General features: G+C 38.6%; 1 protein-coding gene and 1 non-coding gene across 2 annotated transcripts in view; one reads left to right on the forward strand and one right to left on the reverse strand.

Annotated features, from left to right (window-relative positions):
• HEPH (hephaestin) overlaps positions 1-24496 on the forward strand; it is a 180470-nt gene that overhangs the window by 83493 nt on the left and 72481 nt on the right. Inside the window, 3 exon segments of the mRNA XM_070462018.1 lie at positions 3842-4055; positions 6227-6366; positions 7126-7257. Of these exon segments, the coding sequence (XP_070318119.1) occupies positions 3842-4055; positions 6227-6366; positions 7126-7257 (486 nt within the window).
• On the reverse strand, positions 20220-20326 carry LOC139033210 (U6 spliceosomal RNA). The gene has a single exon (XR_011485833.1). It is a non-coding gene; the product is annotated as a U6 spliceosomal RNA (small nuclear RNA).

Genomic DNA, 24496 nt, shown 5'->3' on the forward strand with positions numbered 1-24496 from the left:
CCCACCCTCGCCTTCTCCCAGAGTCCACAAGTCTGTTCTATACATCTGAGTCTCTTTTTCTGTTTTGCATATAGGGTCATCGTTACCATCTTTCTAAATTCCATATATATGTGTTAGTATACTGTAATGGTCTTTATCTTTCTGGCTTACTTCGCTCTGTATAATGGGCTCCAGTTTCATCCATCTCATTAGAACTGATTCAAATGAATTCTTTTTAATGGCTGAGTAATATTCCATGGTTTTTTTTTTGACTGGGAGTAACCTTTTAAGCCTTTTTAATATTCTTTTCTCTTTTATCTTTATTTATTTTTCTGTTCCTCCTATTTTCTTTGCTTCTTTTTCCTTTTCCTTTAATATATATCTTTTCTTTTGTCTCTTGTCTTCATGTTTTTCCTTTTTTCTTCCTCATGTTTTATTTCACCTTTTTTTTTTTACAGGTAGATTTCCCCCAGACATAGTAAACATATGTTTTCTTACACTTGTTGGTCTAGATGCTAGGGATGTGAGAATGAATGAGGCAGTTCACAGTTAGTGTGGAAAGGAGATAGGTATGTAAACAATATTCACAATTCTATGACAACGCTATCAGACAGGGCTATAGTAACACACAGGAAACTACAACAAATTCTGCCTGACTTGTGGAGTGAAGCTTTCCTAGAAAAGTAGACATTCAAATTGAACTTTCAAAGACTAGTAAACTGTTACCAGGCCAAAAAAGAGGGTGGATGGCGAAGAGGGTATTATAGGCAGTAGGAACCACATGGGCAGTGACTTGAGAGCATCATCTGCCTAGATAAGTTTACGTAGATTGATTTTATTCATTGGTTTTCAACTAAAGTGGTATACTGGTGTTTGGAAATGTGTGGAATACTTTTAGCTGTCACAATGACTAGAGTTATAAGGGTATGATACTGTTTATAGAGTGGGAGTCAGAGATTCTAAAGCTTTCTTCAATATGTAGGACAGCCTTAAACAATGAAGAATAATCACACACAAAATGCTAGAAGCAGCCTTGTTGAGAAACATCAAGAAATAAGATTGAGGAGGTGATAGCAGATGGCCCTTGTAAGAAGTGATAAGAACCTGACAATGGGTGGGAGCAATAGGGATGGAGAGAAGGGGCAGAGTTAAGAGATATTTGAGAGAAAAATGACCAAACTTTGCTAATGGGCTGAGCAAGAAGAAAGGATGTCTGAGGTTTTCAGCTTGTGCACTAGACAGATGGTAGTGTCATTAATTATATGAGCAAACACAGAAACAAGGAAAAGGTACTAAATTTTAGATAGAAAATATTCATTGGGAGCATGTTGAATTTTAAGTTTCTGGTGAAGTCCAGGTGGTGTGGATTTTACAGTAGGGAGCTGTGGGTGGTAATGTAAACATTGGGGGAGAAGTCCAGGCTAGAGAGAGATTTGAGTGTTTTCATGTTGGTGTCCTTTAGCATGCTATAGGAAATAAAATTTATAGGAAGTTATAGGAAATAAAACTTAAGGCAGAAATCAACATTTAGGTGGTAGAGGGAAAAGATAAGCAAGAATAAGGAGACAGCAGAAATATTGGTCACAGAGTTAAGAGGAGACTCAGATGCAAAGGATCGAAAAGTATTAAAAAACAAGCATCTTGGAGAACAATGTCCATATGAGATGATGTGTTACTCTCAGGTCACATGATTCTTCCATAAAGTCTTCTGTTTGCTTCTATTCCATCCAATGATTATCAGACTTTCTTCTTCACACCAACCCCTGAGCTATGACTTTTAGACATTGTATACAGTGTTTCCAGTCATTCATTTGCACAGAAATTCATTCACTCAACACATATTTATTGCACACTTTCCATGTGCTAAGTCTGGGGTAGAGGGGTGAAAAGATAGACATGATACTTACTTCCAGGGAAGATCTACAACAAACACACAAAAACACATACATTAAATGGTAAGACATTTTCATATCATGATATATGTCATGAAGGAAAGGAAATAAATTAGTGTGATAAACTGATAGGGGCATTACTTTACAGACAGTGTTTAGGGAAGGCCTCTTGAAGAATGTGACAATTAAGGCCTAAGTAATGGGGAGGAAGAAGCTATATGAAGATCTCTAAGCAGAATATTCTAAGCAGCAGACCCAGCAAGTGTAAGTCTCAAGGTGGGAATAAGCATGTCTTGTTCAAGGGTTGGAAAGAAGGTCAGTATGTTTGGAGTATAAGGAACAAGGAGAAGACTGACATCACATGAAATCATAGAGGTTGTCAAGAATCATACTATATAGAACCTTGTAGATCACAGTCAGGAGCTTTAATTATATTCTGAGTATAAATAGAGCATTTAAAGCAAGAGAACAATGTGCTCTGGATCATATTTGTTAAAGAGGGCCTTGTATCCCTTTTGGAGAATGTTGAAGAGAGAAGGAGAAGCAGAAAAGGGAGTTGTGAGGCTATTGAAGTTTTTCAGGTGAGAGGTGATAGTGGCTTTGACTAGAGAAGTGACAGAATAGAAACAGAACAATGACTGTAAAGGAAGTGATGATAGGATTTATTGATGGAACAGATTCGAGGGATAAAAGAAATAGAAAAATCAGAAAGTAGATATGGAAAAAATATTTTCCATGAAGTTTATAAACTAGTGGAAAGGATTGTTTTTTAAAGGAAGGAGCGCTTAGTCCTTAACCATGTGATCTAGATGAAAAGTGATTTAGAAGTAGAGAAGCAAAAATGTAGAGCACAATGTGGGCTGGAACAGTCAGGAAGGACTGTCTGGAAGAGATGAAATATGAATTGGGTCTTGGAGAATGAGTGAACTCATAAAGATATTTGTGAGGAAGGGGAGGTTTATTCCAGAAAAGTAATAATGAGTGAAAATTTCAAGATAGGAATGAGATATGTGAGAGGGGCAATCAGGGTCAGATTTAGTTAGAGCCCTGGTTGAATTTGGGGCAGAGTGGGAAGTGGGATTGTGTCCATAGTTTGAAGCTAGCTCATGGAAGCCTTTAAAAGCCAGGAAGATTTTGTAGTGGTGGTATAGGCAGTCATCAGTAGAATAAGGAATACTGGGGAAATAATGTAAGAAAATCAGCTTCTCCTGATCAGTAGTCTATGAGCCTTTGTGTCCTTGACATAGAAACCTGCATCTTAAGATCAGATACAGGCAGATTTACAATTCAGATATTTATGGCTGATATCCAAACATTTTATTGTAAAAAACCTGGGAAGGCCATTTCAGAGTTCTCTGATGTAAGCATTCTCATGATCAAGAAGTTCATTATATGTATGCCCACCTTTATTTATTTAAGACTTGGTAGGAAAGGGAGAAAATTGGTCAATGCCTTCCTTCAAATAATAATTATTACAGCTTTATTTACTTATAGTTTTACTTATTGAACATTTTACACTATAGTATGCTAAGCAATATGTACATATTTTTGTGGTTAATTTTAAAACAATCCCATTAAGTAAAATGCTCCTCACTTTACCATGAGGAAACTGAAATATACAGAAGCTTAAAATTTTCCTGAAAGTTGTATGGTTAATAAGTGTCAGATAAGATGATTGACTATGCTAGTTTTCTCATAACTGAGGAGTTCCCAGAGATGTTGGACTTTCAGTCCTAAAACTAGACAAGCCATTGGTAAACAGAGAGGAGTTTGTCATTCTAGTGGCAGGTTTAGTTAACCTCTGTGCTCATTATTCTCAATAAATGTAATAATCTTTTACCTAATGCATTAAAAAACCCTTATCTGATGCTGCCTACTCTCTGTGATATGACTAGAGAGAAGTAGGAACTCCTTCAGGCACTATACAGGGGTATTCTGAATTCAAGTTTTGCTCTCTACTCCCACCTCAGGGACATTTGAAATTTACTGCCAGGCAGGCAGCCATAGAGAAGCAGGGATGAGGGCAATCTATAATGTCTCCTCTTGTCCTGGACACCAAGCCAACTCTCATCAACGTTACCAAGCTGCAAGGATCTACTACATCATGGCAGAAGAGATGGAGTGGGACTATTGCCCTGACAGGAGCTGGGAACTAGAATGGCACAACCAGTCTGAGAAGGACAGGTAAGGTTTCAGAAAAGAAGAGATCATGCTTTCAGAAACTCTAAACCAGTTTACCGAAATGGAGGACATTCTTAGATGATGAGGCACTTATCTAAAGTCACCTAATAACATACCAACAAATCTAGAGCAGGGACTAAAACACAGGTAAGGTGGAACTCAGTGCTTCATCTATGTTGCTATACTTTAGAGCTGAAGTAAAGACCTTGCCCACGTCTTCATGCTCTAAGTCTTGGCCTCCTTTCCTTCTCTCCTCAGAAGTGCTAATATTGGGACTTAAATTTTATATGGAATTTACTTAGGGGACTGAATATCCCAAGCTCAAACATCCCTTACCAAAATGTCATTAAGATAGAGGCTAAACTGAATAGCAGAAAAAGCCTCCAAAAAGTAGCTTAAGTATGTCAGAATTTTATTTCTTGTTTACATACTAGTGCAAATACAAACAGTTCAAGATCAATAGGAACTAAAACGTCTATTCAGATTGTAGTCATTCCCAGCTATCAAGAAAGGGGAAGTAAATCCTGGGTAAGCAGCATTGTTTGTGAGGCAATGACTTGAAGTTGTATACATTACTTTCTCTTATACCCCATTATTCCGAACTTATTCATATAGCCATACCTAACTGCAAGAAAGTCTGGGAAGTGTAATCTTTGGTTAGGCAGCAATGTGCTCAGATAAAACCTAGGTGATTCTATTACTAAAAAGGAAGGAGGGAAAAATGGAAAGTATGGTCAGTCAGTCAGTCAGTTCAGTCGCTCAGTCGTGTCCGACTCTTTGCGACCCCATGAATCGCAGCACGCCAGGCCTCCCTGTCCATCACAAACTCCCGGAGTTTACTCAAACTCATGCCCCCATTGAGTCGGTGATGCCATCCAGCCAACTCATCCTCTGTTGGCCCCTTCTCCTCCTGCCACCAATCCCTCCCAGCATCAGGGTCTTTTCCAATGAGTCAACTCTTTGCATGAGGTGGCCAAAGTATCGGAGTTTCAGCTTCAGCATCAGTCCTTCCAATGAACACCCAGGACTTATCTTTCAGGATGGACTGGTTGGATCTCCTTGCAGTTCAAGGGACTCTCAAGAGTCTTCTCCAACACCACAGTTCAAGAGCATCAATTTTTCGGTTCTCAGCTTTCTTCACAGTCCAACTCTCACATCCATACATGACCACTGGAAAAACCATAGCCTTGACTAGACGGACCTTTGTTAGCAAAGTAATGTCTCTGCTTTTTAATGTGCTATCTAGGTTGGTCATAATTTCCCTTCCAAGGAGTAAAAGTCTTTTAATTTCATGGCTGCAGTCACCATCTGCAGTGATTTTGGAGCCCCAAAAAATAAAGTCTGACACTGTTTCCACTGTCTCCCCATCTGTTTCCCATGAGGAAACTATTGTACAGTTTAGCAATGTCTGCTATCATTTATTTTTGGTGGTCTCACTACCCTTTGCCAATTATTTGTGTTGGTTGTTGAAGGTTGAAGGCTTCTTGCTAACTTGTTCTGCAACTTTGAAAAAATGAATTCCCTTTTCTGGTTTCTGGTTTACTCATCTTTCAAGTGATGTGATATAATTGAAAGAACTTGACCAGACTTCAGTCCAAGCCCTGGTTCCCCTTCTGGCTGACTGTCAATGAAGATAAGTCCTGTCATCACTGAATCGCAGGATTCTACCTTTAGGATGTACACACCTCATCAGTCTATTGGAAATGCCAAATGATAAAATGAATAATATAGCTCTTTGTAAATAGGAAAACATCTCGTAATGAGAAATCTGTAGGATTTCATTTTTTTCCTACCTATCTCCATCCCTCTCCCACCAGCAACAGAAGCAGTTAGTATTCTCCTACCATCTGTACCTTGTCCTTTGTCAGACTAATTTCATCTAAAACATCATTAAGACTGGAGCTAGCATTCAGGGTTTGATTCTTATCCTAGTGTTTTTACCATATTAATTTTACTATAAATTTCTAACTAGATGATGGCAAACAAAGGAACATAAATAAATATTGAAATCTACCATTTTTAACTGCAGATATGCAGCCAAGGTGGATAATCTGACATAGGAATAGGGCTCTCCTAATATCTGTGCCATGCAGTTGAGTCTGATTTTGCTTTCCCATATCTGAAAATGAGAGGTTAAAGGCCAGGTGCTCATACTACTCGTTGGATTCCTCTAGTTATGGTCACATCTTCCTGAGCAACAAAGATGGACTCCTGGGTTCAAGATACAAGAAAGCTGTATTCAGAGAGTATACTGATGGTACATTCAGGGTCCAGCGGCCAAGGACTGAATCAGAGGAACACTTGGGAATCTTAGGTAAGGGAATTCCACTTCCCTCCTAGTGTCTAGAAGCCTGTGATGCTCCTAGGGAGGTTGTGTCATATCAGGAAGCCCTCTCCATTCCTCATTATCCATTTTGTTTATGACATACTGGAAATGTGGTCATATTTTATAAATCATCCATGAAAATAAGCAATCAAATGGAGTTAATTCATGAATTCTGCAGCAATCTGAACCAGGTATTTCTAGGCCTCTGTATCTTGGGATCTAAAATAGTGATACAATTTTTTAAATGCTAAAGGCAAGAGAACTTAAGAGTATCAAAAAGTGGGAAAAGTGGTACAGGGAACCAGTATTACCCTTACACCCTTGCAATTATTGCTTCAGTTTCATAACTTTTATAGGAGCCAAAGAGCTTCCTCATTCTTATCATCATACAGAAGATATCCACTGGTCCTTGAAGGGAATCCTCTCTTATTCCTTGCCAACAATGATTCCACAGAATTCTGATTATCTAGAACCTTGGGCTATTATACAAAGAGAGGTGGGAGGGAGGTGGGGATAATTGGAGGCATAATCTTGTTGAAGTACCCTCATCATGTGGGCAGCAGTATCAGTTGAAGGGCTTCTAAGTTTAAAAATGGAGTCAGTCATGACTCTCTGTCTTGGGATCCTTTCACAGGGTAAACCCTTAATTCTAGGTAGCTCCTGTGTATATCCCTTTCTTTAATTTCTTTAATGTCCCTGTTTCACTATTTCACTAATGAGATTTTTTTCTTCTTTTGCATTTACTAGGTCCACTTATCAGAGGAGAGGTTGGTGATATTCTAATCGTGGTGTTCAAGAACAATGCCAGCCGCCCCTACTCTGTGCATGCCCATGGAGTGCTAGAATCTAGCACTGGTTGGCCACTGGCTGCTGAGCCTGGTGAGTGGGAACACTTAATGAAGGAACATAGGAGCTGAAGCATCTCTGTTTCAGTCTCTGGCTTGTTCCTTTTTTTTTAAAGTATATTCTTAGCAAACAGAAACAGGAATATTTACCAGAACTAAGCCATAGTCTGAATTTGTCTCTATGAAATATTCATTCTATCAATCTCAGAACAAACTGCCTACCTTAGGTTTTTTGCTTCATCAAAGACATACTCGACACTTGTTACACATGGAGCCTTATACTATCCTTAATCCTGAATACAGATTGAGCTTCTAGCCTCTCTAGATCTGGCTATATGTAATCTGAGCTCTTAATCATGACTAGAGAGTGGCTTGTCCCAGACCACAAACTGATCCTTAAGCCTAGTCATAGATAAAGTTCCTGTCTTCTTAGTACAGACTGAATCCTAACTGCAGTTACAGATTAAAATTCTAATGCTAAATATAGAGTTACCATAATCTTGACCACATTATCTTCTATTCATTCATTCATTCATTCATTGAATAAACACTTACTGGGGGCCTACTGGGTGAGAAACAATGTTAGAAGTTATGGACGTTTTGGAGAATAATACTTGTTCATACTCTAAAAAAAACTTGGGCTATTATTATATAGAGATAAGTAAACTGGTAATTATAATGTAGTGTTTTAACTCTTAAATAGGGACTTTAAAAATGTGCCATGGAATTTTAGAATAAGATACCTAATCTCATGTTTGGATGGTCAAGGATGGTTTCCCAAAGTAGGTGACATGTTAGCTGAGATCTAAATCAGTAATTCTCAAACTTTAGCATGCATGAGAATCACCTGAAAGACTTGTTAAATCATGGATTTCTTGGAATAACTCCAGCACCTTTGATTCAGTAAGTCTGGAATAAGGTTCAAGAATGCTATCACTCACAAAAGTTACCAAGTGATTCTGATGTTGCTGGATCAAGAATTACACTTTAAGAACCACTAATCTAAAGAACTGAACTGAACTGAACTGAATCTAAATGATGAGAAATAAGTATACAGGTAAAGGGATAGTGTGGAACAAAAGCAGGGGAAAGGAAGCTCCAGTTGTAGGGAATGCAATATGTAAAGATTCAGTAGTAAAATAGGTGAAATTTGAAGTTGACCAAAGGGTTCCAAAAAGATAAAGTAAATAAAATCAATGGGATTTGATTAATGAATATGGAACATGAGAAGGAGAAGGATTCTTGAATGGTAACCACATATTTGGAGGAAAATCCTGAAATGTTTCCCAATTTTTGGTCTGTACAACCAGGTATAAGGGATATCATTCAACAATATAGAGAATATAGGCAGCAACTAATTTGGGATGGGGGAAAATGGGTGATGATGAGTTCACTTTTGAATTTCTTGAATTAGAGATGTCTATAAGACAACTAAATAGAGATATCTAATAGATATAAAGGTCTGAAGCACAAAAGAAGGTTATTATCTGAGGGAATAAATGTGAAAAGCATCAACATTTAAGTAGTAATTGAAGATAAAGAAATAAGCAGTCACCCTGGAAGAGTATATTCAATGGGACAGTAGGAATCCTAGAATAAAACCCTAAGGAAAATAAATTTTAAAGGAGGTACTAATTGAAAATTAAACGTGAGAAAAAGTGAGCAAAATGTTAGAAGAAAAACCTGATAAGATGGTACCAAAGATGTTAAAAAGATCATTTCAAAGATGAAGTGGTCAATGGTTTTAGCTTCCTTGGAGAGGTTAAATAATGTAAAATTTCCCATTGGATATAGCATCAGAGGAGTCGCCGGTGCTTTTAATAAATTGGTGGGAAAAGAAGCCAGATTACAATGGACTAAATAATTGGGAGATCTGGGAGTGAAACAGTGAGTGCAACTTAATTTTAAAACTTAAACAGAGCAATTTCAGGTGATAAGATAATGGTCTGTAGTTTAACCAAGGGCCAAAGGAAAGTGGGGGTTTCCTAGGTGGTATAAGATAATGGTCTGTAGTTTAACCAAGGGCCAAAGGAAAGTGGGGGTTTCCTAGGTGGTGCTATTGGTAAAGAACCCACCTGCCAATGCAGGAGACTTAAGAGATGTGGGTTCAATCCCTGGGTTGGGAAGATGCCCTGGAGGAGGGCAAGGCAACCCACTCCAGTATTCTTGCCTGGAGAATCCCACTAACAGAGGAGTCTGGTGGGCTACAGTTGATAGAATGTCAAAGAGTCAGACACAACTGAAGCAACTTGGCACACAAAGTAAAGTGGAGGTGAAGGTTACTGGAATTGAGTAGCCCAAGGCACTAAAAGGCTAGAGTTTTAGATGAGCTATCCATATAGACTTTACAGTCACTCAGAAGAGTGGTGGAGATTGAGGTGGAAAGGAAGATGGTGATCCAGGTACTAAAATAATCAATAAATGACTAAAAAGAGAAAGGGGATGCATTGGAAGCAAGGAAAACATTTAAAAGGCTGTTGTAATAGTACATACAAGTGATGATAATGACTTTATCAAAAGTTGTAGGAAATGAGGATGGAGAGAATTAGTTGGGTTTGAGGAATGTTAATGGATAGTCAGGGCTTCCCTGGTGGCTCAGTAGTAAAGAATCCTCCTGCAACACAGGAGACATTGGTTCAATCCCTGTGTCAGGAATATCCCCTGGGGAAGGAAATGGCAACCCACTCCAGTATTCTTGTCTGGGAAATCCTATGGACAAAGGAGACTAGGGACTACAGTCCAAGGGGTTGCAAGAGTTGGGCACGACTTAGTGATTGAACCAGCACCACCAATAGATAATCAATAGGACATGATGATTGTACAGGTATTAGGCAGGCAATAAGATAGTAGAGTTAAGGATAATAAACTGATTTTTTGATTAAGCATCTAGATGGTGGTACCAATAAGAAAGATAAATAAATAAAAAGCAAGAAGTATGGGGTATTTTATTGGTTTATTTATTTAGAGAGGAAAATATTATGTTTATGGCAGAAAGTGAAGAGGAACTGAGGAGCCTCTTGATGAAAGTGAAAGAGGAGAATGGAAAATCTGGCTTAAAACTCCACATTCAAAAAACTAAGATCATGGCATCTGGTCTCATCACTTCATGGCAAATAGATAGGCAAGCAAAGGAAACAGTGAGAGGCTTTCTTTTCTTGGGCTCCAAAATCACTGGAGATTGTGACTGCAGCCATGAAATTAAAAGATGCTTGCTCCTTGGAAGAGAAGTTATGACAAATCAGGACAGCATATCAAAAAGCAGAGACATTACTTTGCAGACAAAAGTCCATCTAGTAAAAGCTATGGTTTTTCCAGTAGTCATGTATGGAAGTGTGTTGGATAATAAAGAAGGCTGAGTGCCAAAGAATTGATGTGCTTGAACTGTGGTATTGGAGAAGACTCTTGAGAGTCCCTTGGACTGCAAGGAGTTCTAACCAGTCCATCCTAAAGGAAATCAATCCTGACTATTCATAGGAAGTTCTTGTGCTGAAGCTGAAGTTCCATACTTTGGCCACCTGATTCGAAGAACTGACTCATTGGAAAAGACTCTGATGCTTGGAAAGATTGAATGTATGAGGAGAAGGGGAAAATAGAGGCTTAGATGGGTGGATGGCATCACCAACTCGATGGACATGAGTTTGAACAAGCTCTGGGGAGTGGTGATGGACAAGGAAACCTGGCATGCTGCAGTGAATGGGGTTGCAAAGAGTCAGACACGACTGAGCAACTGAACTGGACTGATTTGAATGCAGCTGATAATTTTAATCATGTCCTTCAAAATGTTAAGTTCAGTTTTTTTGTGGTTTTTTTTTTTTGTTTGTTTGTTTTTTGCTAGCCAGCACTGCTCTGGGCTTCCTTTGTAGCTGAGTGGTACAGAGTCTGCCTGCAATGCTGGAGACCTGAGTTTGATCCCTGGTTTGGGAACATTCAGAAGGGACCTCTTTGACCCAAGTAGTAAAACCATAAAGCTCATTCAGTCATGGCAGTTGCTCTGTACATGCATAAAATGACACAAAATGACTTATTCAGTTTTCCTGATATGTAACCATTCAAAGTGGTTTCCCTGGTAGCTCAATTGGTAAAGAATCCCCCTGCAATACAGGAGACTCTGGTTCAATTTCTGAATTGGGAAGTTACCCTGGAGAAGGGATAGGCTACCCACTCCAGTATTCTTGGGCTTCCCTGGTGGTTCAGTTGGTAAAGAATTCTGCCTGCAATGCTGGAGACCTGGGTTTGATCCCTGGGTTAGGAACATCCCCTGGAGGAGGGAATGGCAACCTACTCCAATATTCTTGCCTGGTGAATTCCCATGGACAGAGGAGCCTGGTGGGCTATAATCCATGGGGTCACAAAGAGCTGGACATGACTCAGTGACTAAGCACAACACACAGCAACACAATAATTCAAAGACTTGAATATTTCTGCAGCTATGGTGTTGGTTGGCAACAGAAGAGCATATAAAACATCCTCCTGCACACCCTCCTGCAAATATATCACACAAAAATAAGCACTGTTGCCCTGTTGTCAACATCAGTAGACTTGTCCACCTGGATTGCTTACCTTGTGATGTGTGCTGTGCTGTGCTGTATTTAGTCTCTCAGTCATGTCCACTTCTTTGCAAATCTATGGACTGTAGCCTGCCATGCTCCTCTGTCCATGGAGATTCACCAGGCAAGAAAAAAGAAGTGGGTTGCCATACCCTCCTCCAGGGGATCTTCCTGACATAGGAATCTAACTGGGGTCTCCTGCACCACAGGCAGATTCTTTACCAGCTAAGCTACCAGGGAAGCCCAGTAACTCATTAAAATAAGTAAAGTAAAATTGCTTAGTCATGTCCAACTCTTTGTGACCCCATGGACTGTAGCCTACCAGGCTCCTCCCGTGGGATTTTCCAGGCAAGGGTACTGGAGTGGGTTGTCATTTCCTTCTCCAGAGGATCTTCCCCACGCAGGGATCGAACCCAGGTCTCCCACATTGTAGGCAGATGCTTCTACCATCTGAGCCACCAGGGAAGTCCATGACTCATTGATCCTCTCTAAAAATTGTAGCTCAGTGGCCTCTGCTATTTCATCAGTTATTCTAGTTTTGGTGCTAGCTGAAAGAGGAACACATGCCACAATTGGAACTGTAGCCTCTCCTAAAAGTTCATGACAAACATCCTTAGAAGCAGGCAGGATAAACTCTTAACCAATAGTAAAGGACCTTTTTTTTGTATGTAAATTAATTAATTTATTTTAATTGGAGGCTAATTACTTTACAATACTGTAATAGTTTTTCCCATACATTGACATGAATCATTCATGGGTATACATGTGTCCCCCATCCTGAACCCCCCTCAACTTCCCCCCATCCCATCCCTCAGAGTTGTCCCAGTGTACTGGCCCTCAGCGCCCTGTCTCATGCATCGAACCTGGACTGGTGATTTATTTCACATAGTAAAGGACTTCTTAGCTTTAGCAATGTGGTTCAGTTCAATTCATTCGCTCAGTCGTGTCCGACTCTCTGCGACCCCATTCACTGCAGCACGCCAGGCTTCCCTATCCATCAAGAACTCCCAGAGCTTGCTTAAGCTCATGTCCACCAAGTCAGTGATGCCATCCAGCCATCTCATCCTCTGTCATCCCCTTCTCCTCCTGCCTTCAATCTTTCCCAGCACCAAAATCTTTTCAAATTAATCAGTTCTTTGCATCAGGTGGCCAGAGTATTGGAGCTTCAGCTTCAGCATGAATCCTTCCAATGAATATTCAGGGTTGATTTCCTTTACGATGGACTGGTTTGATCTCCTTGCAGTCCAAGGGACTCTCAAGAATCTTCTCCAACATCACAGTTCAAAAGCATCAATTCTTCAGCACTCAGTTTTCTTTGTGGTCCAACTCTCACATCCGTACAAGACTACTGGAAAAACCATAGCTTTGACTAGATGGATCTTTGTCAGCAAAGTAATGTCTCTGCTTTTTAATATGCTGCCTAGGTTTGTCATAGATTTTCTTCCAAGGAGCAAGCATCTTTTAATTTCATGGCTGCAGTCACAATCTGCAGTGATTTTGGAGCCCAAGAAAAAAAAGTCTTTCACTGTTTCCATTGTTTGTCCATCTATTTGCCATGAAGTGATGGGACCGGATGCAATGATCTTAGTTTTTTGAACGTGGAGCTTTAAGCCAGCTTTTGCTGTTTCACTTTCATCAAGAGGTTCCTCAGTTCCTCTTCGCTTTTTGTCATGAGAGTGGTGTCATCTGCACATCTGAGGTTGTTGATATTTCTCGCAGAAATGTTGATTTCAGCTTGTTCTCTATCCAGCCCCGCATTGTATATGATGTTCTCTGCATACAAGTTAAATAAGCAGGGTGACAATATAGAGACTTGTTGCACTCCTTTCCCAATTTGGAATGAGTCCACTGTTCCATGTCTGGTTGTAACGGTTGCTTCTTGACCTGTATGCAGATTTCTCAGGAGGCAAGTAAGGTGGTCTGTTATTCCCATCTCTTGAATAATTTTCCACAGTTTGTTGTGATCCACAAAGTCAAAGGCTTCGGCATAGTCAATAAAGCAGATTTTTTTTTTTCTGGAATCTTGTTTTTTCTTTGATCCAACCGAGGTTGGCAATTTGATCTCTGGTTCCTCTGCCTTTTAGAAATCCAGTTTGAACATCTGGAAGTTCTTGGTTCATGTACTGTTGAAACCTACACCTTGGAGACTTTTGAGCATTACTTTGCTAGCATGTGAGATGAGTGCAATTGTGTGACAGTTTGAACATTCTTTGGCATTACTGTTCTTTGAGATTGGAATAAAAACTGACGTTTTCCAGTCCTGTGGCCACTGCTGAGGTTTCCAAATTTGCTGGCATATTGAGTGCAGCTCTTTAACAGCATCATCTTTTAGGATTTGAAAGAGATCAGCTGGAACTCCATCACCTCCAATAGCTTTGTTCATAGTGATGCCTCCTAAGGCCCATTTGACTTTGCACTCCAGGATATCTGGCTCCAGGTGTGTGATCACACCATTTAATTATCTGGGTAAGTTTTTTTTTTTTTTTTTTTTTGTATAGTTCTTCTCTGTATTCTTGCCGTCTGTTCTTAATATCTCCTGCTTCTGTTAGGTCCTTAAATTTCTGTCCTTTATTGTGTCCATCTTTGCATGAAATGTTCCCTTGGTATCTCTAGGTTTCTTGAAAAGATCTCTAGTCTTTCCCATTCTATTGTTTTCCCCTATTTCTTTGCATTGACCACTTAGGAAGGCTTTCTAGCCACCAAGAATAATGCTCTCAGTGAGGACACATTTGTTGAATTGGTGGCCTTCTATAATTGCTTTTATTCTTCATGTTCACTTTTTTTTTTCTTTTGAACAAATACAGTGGCTTGTCTTTTAATTTAGGGTGTTTGGTCTTTATGTCATGAAGCAAATGTGAAGGTTTCATGGCTTTTTTGTATAGTGGTTGCCACATATTATATAAAGCAGGCTTGGAGAATGTAAATCACCTGTTGCAATGAACCTGTAACCTAAGTAGTTCTCTATATTGTATTTAAATTGAGCAGTCTTTTGTTGTCTCTCTTAGAGTCTTCTGCTCTGTCATCATTGGGTCTTTTGTAGTTTTCAACGAAGCTCTCCAGTGACATTTTTTTAAAACTTATTTTGACTAGTGTTATCTTGTGGGCCTACCAAACCTGTGACTGAGACAAGTGTGCAGTTTAGAAAAGAGGCATGGATGGAAGTGGTAAATCAAATAATGAATTGACCATGTGTGGACTAAAATAAGTGTCAGATTTAAACTTAAAGCCTCCTGTCAGATGCAGATTGTCACTTGCCACTCAATAATAGGGACTAGATATGAGTGTGCAAGTAATTGATTTATTATTGTCTCTGTACAATCAAACCTCTCTGCTAGTGATAATATGTATTTGTAGCCACTCCCACATCCCCACCTCAGCTCACCCACAGATCATCAGGTATTATATTCTCATAAAGAGTTTGCAACCTAGATCCCTTACATGCAGAATCAGCAGTAAGGTTTGCACTCCTATGAGAATCGAATGCTGCTGCTTATCTGACAGGAGGCAGAGCTCAGGCAGTAATAAGAGTGATGAGTAACTGTAAATACAGATGAAGCTTCACTCACTCACTCACTGCTCACTTTCTGCTGTGTGGCCTGGTTCCTAACAGGTCATGGACTGTTGATACTATTTTCACATACAGTCCTTGGATTGTTTTGCTATCATGGTAAAGCTGGCCTGGTAAAATGTTTAAAAATATTTCCATCTGTATGTCTTCCTTGGAGAAATGTCTGTTGAGTTCTTTGGCCCATTTTTTGATTGGGTCATTTATTTTTCTGGAGTTGAGCTGGAGGAGTTGCTTGTATATTTTTGAGATTAATCCTTTGTCTGTTGCTTCGTTAGCTATTATTTTCTCCCAATCTGAGGGCTGTCTTTTCACCTTGCTTATAGTTTCCTTTGTTGTGCAAAAGCTTTTAAGTTTCATTAGGTCCCATTTGTTTATTTTTGCTTTTATTTCTAAAATTCTGGAATGTGGGTCATAGAGGATCCTGCTGTGATTTATGTCGGAGAGTGTTTTGCCTATGTTCTCCTCTAGGAGTTTGATAGTTTCTGGTCTTACATTGAGATCTTTAATCCATTTTGAGTTTATTTTTGTGTATGGTGTTAGAAAGTGTTCTAGTTTCATTCTTTTACAGGTGGTTGACCAGTTTTCCCAACACCACTTGTTAAAGAGGTTGTCTTTTTTCCATTGTATATCCTTGCCTCCTTTGTCGAAGATAAGGTGACCATAGGTTCGTGGATTTATCTCTGGGCTTTCTATTCTGTTCCATTGATCTATATTTCTGTCTTTGTGCCAGTACCAAGAGACTCAGATGTATAGAACAGACTTGTGGACTCTGGGAGAAGGCGAGGGTGGGATGTTTCAAGAGAACAGCATTGAAACATGTATATTATCTAGGGTGAAACACATCACCAGCCCAGATTGGGTACATGAGACAAGTGCTCGGGCCTGGTGGACTGGGAAGACCCAGAGGGATCGGGTGGAGAGGGAGGTGGAAGGGGGGACTGGGATGGGGAATACATGTAAATCCATGGCTAATTCATTTCAATGTATGGCAAAAACTACTGTAATGATGTAAAGTAATTAACCTCCAACTAGTAAAAATACATGGAAAAAAATATTTCCTCCTCTTCTATATTTTGGAAGAATTTGAGAAAGACTGCTGCTAATTCTTTTTTGAATATTTGGTAGAATTCACCAGTGAAGACTTATGGTGTTGGACTTTTATTTGTGGGTATTTTGTTCACAGATTAAATCTGCTTACTGTTGATCAGTCTATTTAGATTTCTATTTCTTTATGTTCTAGTCTTAGAAGAATGTATATTTCCAGTAATTTACTTGTATCTTTTAGGTTGTCAAATTTGTTTTCATGATATTGTTTCTAGTAGTCTCCTGTGACCCTTTTCACTTCTGTATTATTAGTTGTGATATGTCTTCTTTCATTTCATTTTGAACTTATTTTTAATTGGAGAATAATTGCTCTACAATGTGTTCTTGGTTTCTGCCATAAAACTGCATGAGTTAGATATAAGTATACATATATCCCCTCCCTCTAGAACCTTGCACTAACTCCCCATTCCACCCCTCTATGTTGTCACAGAGCACTGGGTTAAATTCCCTGTTGTTGTACAGCAGCTTCCCACTAGCTATCTGTTTTACATATGGTAATGTATAAACTTCGATGCTATTCTCTCAATACATTATCAACCTCTCTTTACCCTGCTGTGTCCACAATCTTTTCTCTGTATCTCTGTCTCTATTCCTGTCCTGCATATAGGTTCATCCATACTGTTTTTCTAGATTCCATATATATTTGTTGATAAGCAATATTTTCTTTCCTCTTTCTGACTTACTTCACTCTGTATAACAGGTTCTAGGTTCATTAACCCCAGTTCAATTGACTCAAATTTATTGATTTTTATGACTGAGTAACATTCCATTGCATGTGTATACACACACACACACACACACACACATATGCACACACACTTCTTTATCTATTCATCTGTCAATGGACATCTAGGTTGCTATCATGTTCTGGCTATTATTAGCAATGCTGCTATGAACATCGGGGTACATGTGTGTTTTTGAATTATGGATTTCTTAGGGTATATGCGTAGTAGTGGGATTGCTGGGTCATATGGTAGTTTTATTCCTACTTTTAAAAGGAATCTTCATAATGTTCTCCATAGGGGCTCTATCAACTTACATTTCCACCAACAATGAAAGAGGGTTCCGTTTTCTCCAAATCCTTTTAAGCATTTACTATTTGCAAATGCTTTGATGATGGCCATTCTGACCAGTGTGATGTGATACCTTATTGTACTTTTGATTTGCATTTCTACAATAATGAGCTAGGAACTTACCAGTGGCTCAGCGGTAAGGTGCGATGCAGGAGATGCAGGAGATATGGGTTCAATCCTGCATCAGAAAGATTCCCTGGAAGAAGGCATGGCATCCCACTCCAGTATTCTTGCTGGGAAAGGCACATGGATGGAGGAACCTAGTGGACTACAGTCCACAGAGTGGCAAAGAATCAGACACAACTGAAGCAACTCAGTGTGCAATAATGAGCTATGTTGAGCATCTTTTCACATGTTTATTGGCCATCTGTATGTGTTCTTTGGGAAAAATGTCTGTTTAGGTCTTCTGCCCTTTTTTCTTTTCATTTATTTTTATTAGTTGGAGGCTAATTACTTTACAATATTGTAGTGGTTTTTTTTCATACATTGACATGAATCAGCCATGGATTTACATGTATTCCCCATCCCGATCCCCCCTCCCACCTCCCTCTCACCCGATCCCTCTGGGTCTTCCCAGTGCACCAGGCCTGAGCACTTGTCTCATGCACCCAACCAGGGCAGGTGATCTGTTTCACCCATAGATAATATACATGTTTTGATGCTGTTCTCACGAAACATCCCACCCTCGCCTTTTCCCACAGAGTCCAAAATTCTGTTCTGTACATCTGTGTCTCTTTTTCTATTTTGCGTATAGGGTTATCATTAACATCTTTCTAAATTCCATATATATGTGTTAGTATACTGTAATGGTCTTTATCTTTTTGGCTTACTTCAGTCTGTATAATGGGCTCCAGTTTCATCCATCTCATTAGAACTGATTCAAATGAATTCTTTTTAATGGCTGAATAATATTCCATGGTGTATATGTACCACACCTTCCTTATCCATTCATCTCCTGATGGGCATCTAGGTTGCTTCCATGTCCTGGTTATTATAAACAGTGCTGCGATGAACATTGGGGTGCACGTGTCTCTTTCAGATCTGGTTTCCTTGGTGTGTATGCCCAGAAGTGGGATTGCTGGGTCATATGGCAGCTCAATTTCCAGTTTTCTAAGAAATCTCCACACTGTTCTCCATAGTGACTGTACTAGTTTGCATTCCCACCAACAGTGTAAGAGGGTCCCTTTTCTCCACACCCTCTCCAGCATTTATTGCTTGTAGACTTTTGGATAGCAGCCATCCTGACTGGCATGTAATGGTACCTCATTGTGGTTTTGATTTGCATTTCTCTGATAATGAGTGATGTTGAGCATCTTTTCATGAGTTTTTTTGCCATCTGTATGTCTTCCTTGGAGAAATGTCTGTTTAGTTCTTTGGCCCATTTTTTGATTGGGTCATTTATTTTTCTGGACTTGAGCTGGAGGAGTTGCTTGTATATTTTTGAGATTAATCCTTTGTCTGTTGCTTCATTTGCTATTATTTTCTCCCACTTTGAGCGCTGTCTTTTCACCTTGCTTATAGTTGCCTTTGTTGTGCAAAAGCTTTTAAGTTTCATTAGGTCCCATTTGTTTATTTTTGCTTTTGTTTGCAATATTCTGGGATGTGGGTCATAGAGGATCCTGCTGTGATTTATGTCGGAGAGTGTTTTGCCTACGTTCTCCTCTAGGAGTTTAATAGTTTCTGGTCTTACATTTAGATATTTAATCCATTTTGAGTTTATTTTTGTGTATGGTGTTAGAAAGTGTTCTAGTTTCATTCTTTTACAAGTGGTTGACCAGTTTTCCCAGCACCACTTGTTAAAGAGGTTGTCTTCCTTCCACTGTATATCCTTGCCTCCTTTGTTGAAGATAAGTTGCCCATAGGTTTGTGGATTTATCTCTGGGCTTTCTATTCTGTTCCATTGATCTATATTTCTGTCTTTGTGCCAGTACCATACTGTCTTGATGACTGTGGCTTTGTAGTATAGTCTGAAGTCAGGCAGGTTGTTTCCTCCTGTTCCATTCTTCTTTCTCAAGATTACTTTGGCTATTCGAGGTTTCTTGTATTTCCATACAAATTGTGAAATTATTTGTTCTAGTTCTGTGAAAAGTACCGTTGGTAGCTTGATAGGGATTGCATTGAATCTATAGATTGCTTTGGGTAGTATAGCCATTTTGACAATATTGATTCTTCCAATCCATGAACACGGTATATTTCTCCATCTGTTTGTGTCCTCTTAGATTTCTTTAATCAGTGTTTTATAGTTTTCTTTGTATAGGTCTTTTTTTCTTTAGGTAGATATACTCCTAAGTATTTTATTCTTTTTGTTGCAATGGTGAATGGTATTGTTTCCTTAATTTCTCTTTCCATTTTCTCATTGTTAGTGTATAGGAATGCAAGGGATTTCTGTGTGTTACTTTTATATCCTACAACTTTACTATATTCATTGATTAGCTCTAGTAATTTTCTGGTAGAGTCTTTAGGGTTTTCTATGTAGAGGATCATGTCATCTGCAAACAGTGAGAGTTTCACTTCTTCTTTTCCTGTCTGGATTCCTTTTACTTCTTTTTCTGCTCTGATTGCTATGGCCCAAACTGCCAAAACTATGTTGAATAGTAGTGATGAGAGTGGGCACCCTTGTCTTGTTTCTAATTTTAGGGGAAATGCTTTCAAGTTTTCACTATTGAGGGTAATGCTTGCTGTGGGTTTGTCATATATAGCTTTTAAAAATATGGAACACTTCATGAATTTGTGTGTCATCCTTGTGCAGGGGCCATGCTAATCATCTCTGTATCATTCCAATTTTAGTATATGTGCTGCCGAAGTGAGCACTTTCTGCTCATTTTTAAAGTGGGTTATTTGTTTCTCTGATACTCAGCATCATAAGCTGATGTATATTTTGAAGATTAACCCTTTGACATTTGTTTCATTTGCAATTATTTTCTCCCATTCTGAGACTTGTCTTTTCATTTTGTTCATAATTTCCTTTGATGTGCAAAAGCTCTTGTTTAATTAAATCCTATTTGTTATTTTTATTTTTACTTCCATTGCATTATGAGATGAGTCAAAGAGAATCTTGTGCAATTTATGTCAAAGAGTGTTCTGTCTATGATTTCCTCTAAGAGTTTTATAGTTTCTTACCTTACAGTTAGATCTTTAATCCATTTTGATATAATTTTTATGGATGGTGTTAGGAACTGTTTTGTTTTCATTCGTTTACATGTAGCCATCTGGGTTTCCCAACACCACTTATGGAAGAGGCTCTGTTTCCTCCACTGTATATTCTTGCCCCTTTACCAAAGATAAGGTGCCCATAGATGTGGATTTATTTCAGGGCTTTCTATCTCTTTCTATTGATCTATATTTCCATTTTGGTGAAAGTACTATAATGTTTTGATTACTGTACCTTTGTAGTATAGTTTGAAGTCATGAAGCTTGATTCCTCCAGCTCCATTTTTCTTTCCAAAGATTACTATTGCTATTCCAGACCTTTTGTGGTTCCATGAAAATTGTTAATTTTTTTTTTGTTTCAGTTCTCGGGAAAATGCCATTGTTAATTTGCTATGGATTGCATTGACTCTGTAGAATGCTTTGAGTAGTATAGTGATTTTCATGATGTTGATTTTTCTGATCCAAGAACATGATACATATCTCGACTTTTTGTGTTATCTGTTTTATTTCATCAGTGTCTTATAGTTTTCTGCATATAAGTCTTTTGTCTCCGTAGGTAGATGTATTCCTAGACATTTTATGTATTTATTTATTTATTGTTGCAATAGGGAATGGGATTGTTCTTACAGTTTCTCTTTCCGATTTTTTGTTGTTAGTGTATAGGAATTCAAGGGATTTCTGTGTATTGATTTTCCATACTGTCACTTTATTAAATTCACTGATTAGCTCTAGTAAGTTTTTGATGGTATATTTCAGTTCACTTCAGTTCAGTTCAGTCGCTCAGCCTTGTCCGACTCTTTTCGACCCCATGAACTGCAGCATGCCAGGCCTCCCTGTCCATCACCAACTCCCAGAGTTTACCCAAACTCATGTCTATCGATTTGGTGATGTCATCCAGCCATCTCATCCTCTGTCAGCCCCTTCTCCTCCTGACCCCGATTCCTCCCAGCATCAGGGTCTTTTTCAATAAGTCAACTCTTCGCATGAGGTGGCCAAATTATTGGAGTTTCAGCTTCAGCATCAGTCCTTCCAATGAACACCCAGGACTGACCTCCTTTAGGATGGACTGGTTGGATCTCCTTGCAGTCCAAGGGACTCTCAAGAGTCTTCTCCAACACCACAGTTCAAAAGCATCAATTTTTCGGCGCTCAGCTTTCTTCACAGTCCAACTCTCACATCCATACATGGCCACTGGAAAAACCATAGCCTTGACCAGACGGACCTTTGTTGGCAAAGTAATGTCTCTGCTTTTTAATATGCTGTCTAGGTTGGTCATAACTTTCCTTCTAAGGAGCAAATGTCTTTTAATTTCATGCCTGCAGTCACAATCTGCACTAATATTGGAGCCCCCAAAAATAAAGTCTGACACTGTTTCCCCATCTACTTGCCATGAAGTGAGGGGACTGGAGGCCATGATCTTTGTTTTCTGAATGTTGATCTTTAAGTCGACTTTTTCACTCTCCTCTTTCACTTTCATCAAGAGGCTCTTTAGTTCTTCACTTTCTGCCATAAGGGTGGTGTCATCTACATATCTTAAGTTATTGATATTTCTCCTGGCAATCTTGATTCCAGCTTGTGCTTCATTCAGCCAAGCATTTCTCATGAGGTACTCTGCATATAAGTTAAATAATCAGGGTGACAATATACAGCCTTGACATACTCCTTTTCCTATTTGGAAGCAGTCTGTTGTTCCATGTCCAGTTCTAGCTGTTGCTTCCTGACCTGTATGCAGGTTTCTCAAGAGGCAGGTCAGGTGGTCTGGTATTCTTATCTTATTTTGCACAGTTTGTTGTGGTCCACCCAGTCAAAGGCTTTGGCAAAGTCAATAAAGTAGAAATATATGTTTTTCTGGAACTCTCTTGCTTTTTTGATGATCCAGCAGGTGTAGGATTTTCCATATATGGTATCATGTCATTTGCAAATAGTGCGAATTTTACAGCTTTTCCATTCTGAATTCGTTTTATTCATATTCCCTCTCTTATTGCTATGGCTAGGACTTCTAAAACTATGTTGAATAATAGTGGAGAGATTGTGCACTCTTGTCTTGTTCTTGATCTTAGAGGAAATGGTTTCAATTTTCCACCATTGAGAATAATGTTTGCTATGGGTTTGCCATATATGGCCTTTATTATCTTGAGGTACTTTCATTCTATAACCATTTTCTGAAGAGGTTTTTTTTTTTAATCATAAATATGTTTTGGATCTTGTGTAAGATAATCCCTGTATCTTTGTGATAAACCCCACTTGACCATCTAGTATCATGCTTTCAATGTTTTGGTGGGTTCTGTTTTCCAGTATTTTGTTGAGGATTTCACATCTATGTTCATCAGAGATACTGGCAAATAATTTGCTTTTTTGTGATATTTTCATTTTGGTATCAGTGTGATGGTGGCCTCATAGAAAGAGTTTGGGAGTGTTCTTCCTTATGCAGTTTTTTGAAAGATTGAGAAAGACAGATGTTAGCTCTTCTCTAAATGTTTGAGAGAATTTGCCTGTGAAGCCATCTTGCCCTGGGCTTTTGTTTTTTGGGAGATTGTTTTAAAAATCAGTTTCAATTTCAGTGCTTGTGTTTTGTCTATTTACATTTTCCATTTCTTCTTGTTTCAGTCTTAAAAGTTTGTACTTTTCTAAGATTTATCCATTTTCAAAAAAAATTCATATATTTGTTTGTAGTAGTCTTTATGATCCTTGGTATTTCTTCATTTTCTGCTTTTTTATCCTCTCCTTTTTTTTATCCTTTCCTTTTTCTTACTGATTTTATTGGTTTGAGTCTTCCCCATTTTTTCTTGATGAGGCTGGCTTATGGATTGCTAATTTTGTTGTCTTATTGATCTCTGCTATTGTTTCCTGTATTTCATTCTCATCTATTTCTCCTCTGATCTTTATGATTTCTTTCCTTCTACTAACTTTGTTTTGTTGCTGTTATTGTTCTTTTTCTGGTTGCTTTGCATGTAAGGTTAAGTTGTATATTTGATGGTTTTCTTGTTTCTTGAGATAGGAATGTCATGCTATAAACTTCCCTCTTAGAAATGCTTTGCTGCATCCCATGGGTTTGGGGTCATCATGTTTTCGTTGTCATTTGTTTCTAGTTTTCTTTTTTATTTCCTTTTATTTTTTTCAGTAAACTCTTGGTTATTTACAAACATATCATTTATCCTATATATTTGTGTTTTTTAGTAGCTTTTTCTTGCAATTGATATCTAAACTCATAGTGCTGTGATCGAAACAGATGCTTGATATGACTTCATTTATCTTAAATTTACCAAGAATTGATCTGTGATCCAAGATGTGATCTATTCTGGACAATGTTCCATGTGCACTTGATAAAAAGTATATTCTGCTGCTTTTGGTGATACTTCCTGTAGATATCAATTAGGTCCATCTGATCTAATGTGTCACTCAATGCTTGTATTCCTTTATTAATTTTCTGCCTGGATGATTGATCCATTGATGTAAATGGGGTGTTAAACTACCATACTATCATTTTGTTGCTGTCATTTTTTTCTTTTATGTATGTTAGTGTTTGCCTTATGTATTGAGGTTCTTTTAGGTTGGGTGCATAAATATTTATGATTGTTATGTCTTCTTGGATTGATCTCTTGATTATTGTGTAGTGTCCTTCCTCCTCTCTTGCAATATTCCTTATGTAAAAGTTTATTTTAACTGATTTAAGAATTGCTACTCTGGCTTTCTTTTGATTTCCATTTGCATGAAGTATCTTTCTTCATCCCCTTACTTTCAGTCTGTATATGTCTCTAGGTATTAAGTGGGTCTCTTGTAGACAGCGTATATAAAGGTTTTGCTTTTGTATGCAGTCAGCCAGCCTTTGTG

This window comes from Odocoileus virginianus, chromosome X (genome assembly GCF_023699985.2).
Source record: "Odocoileus virginianus isolate 20LAN1187 ecotype Illinois chromosome X, Ovbor_1.2, whole genome shotgun sequence".
Lineage (NCBI taxonomy): Eukaryota > Metazoa > Chordata > Mammalia > Artiodactyla > Cervidae > Odocoileus > Odocoileus virginianus.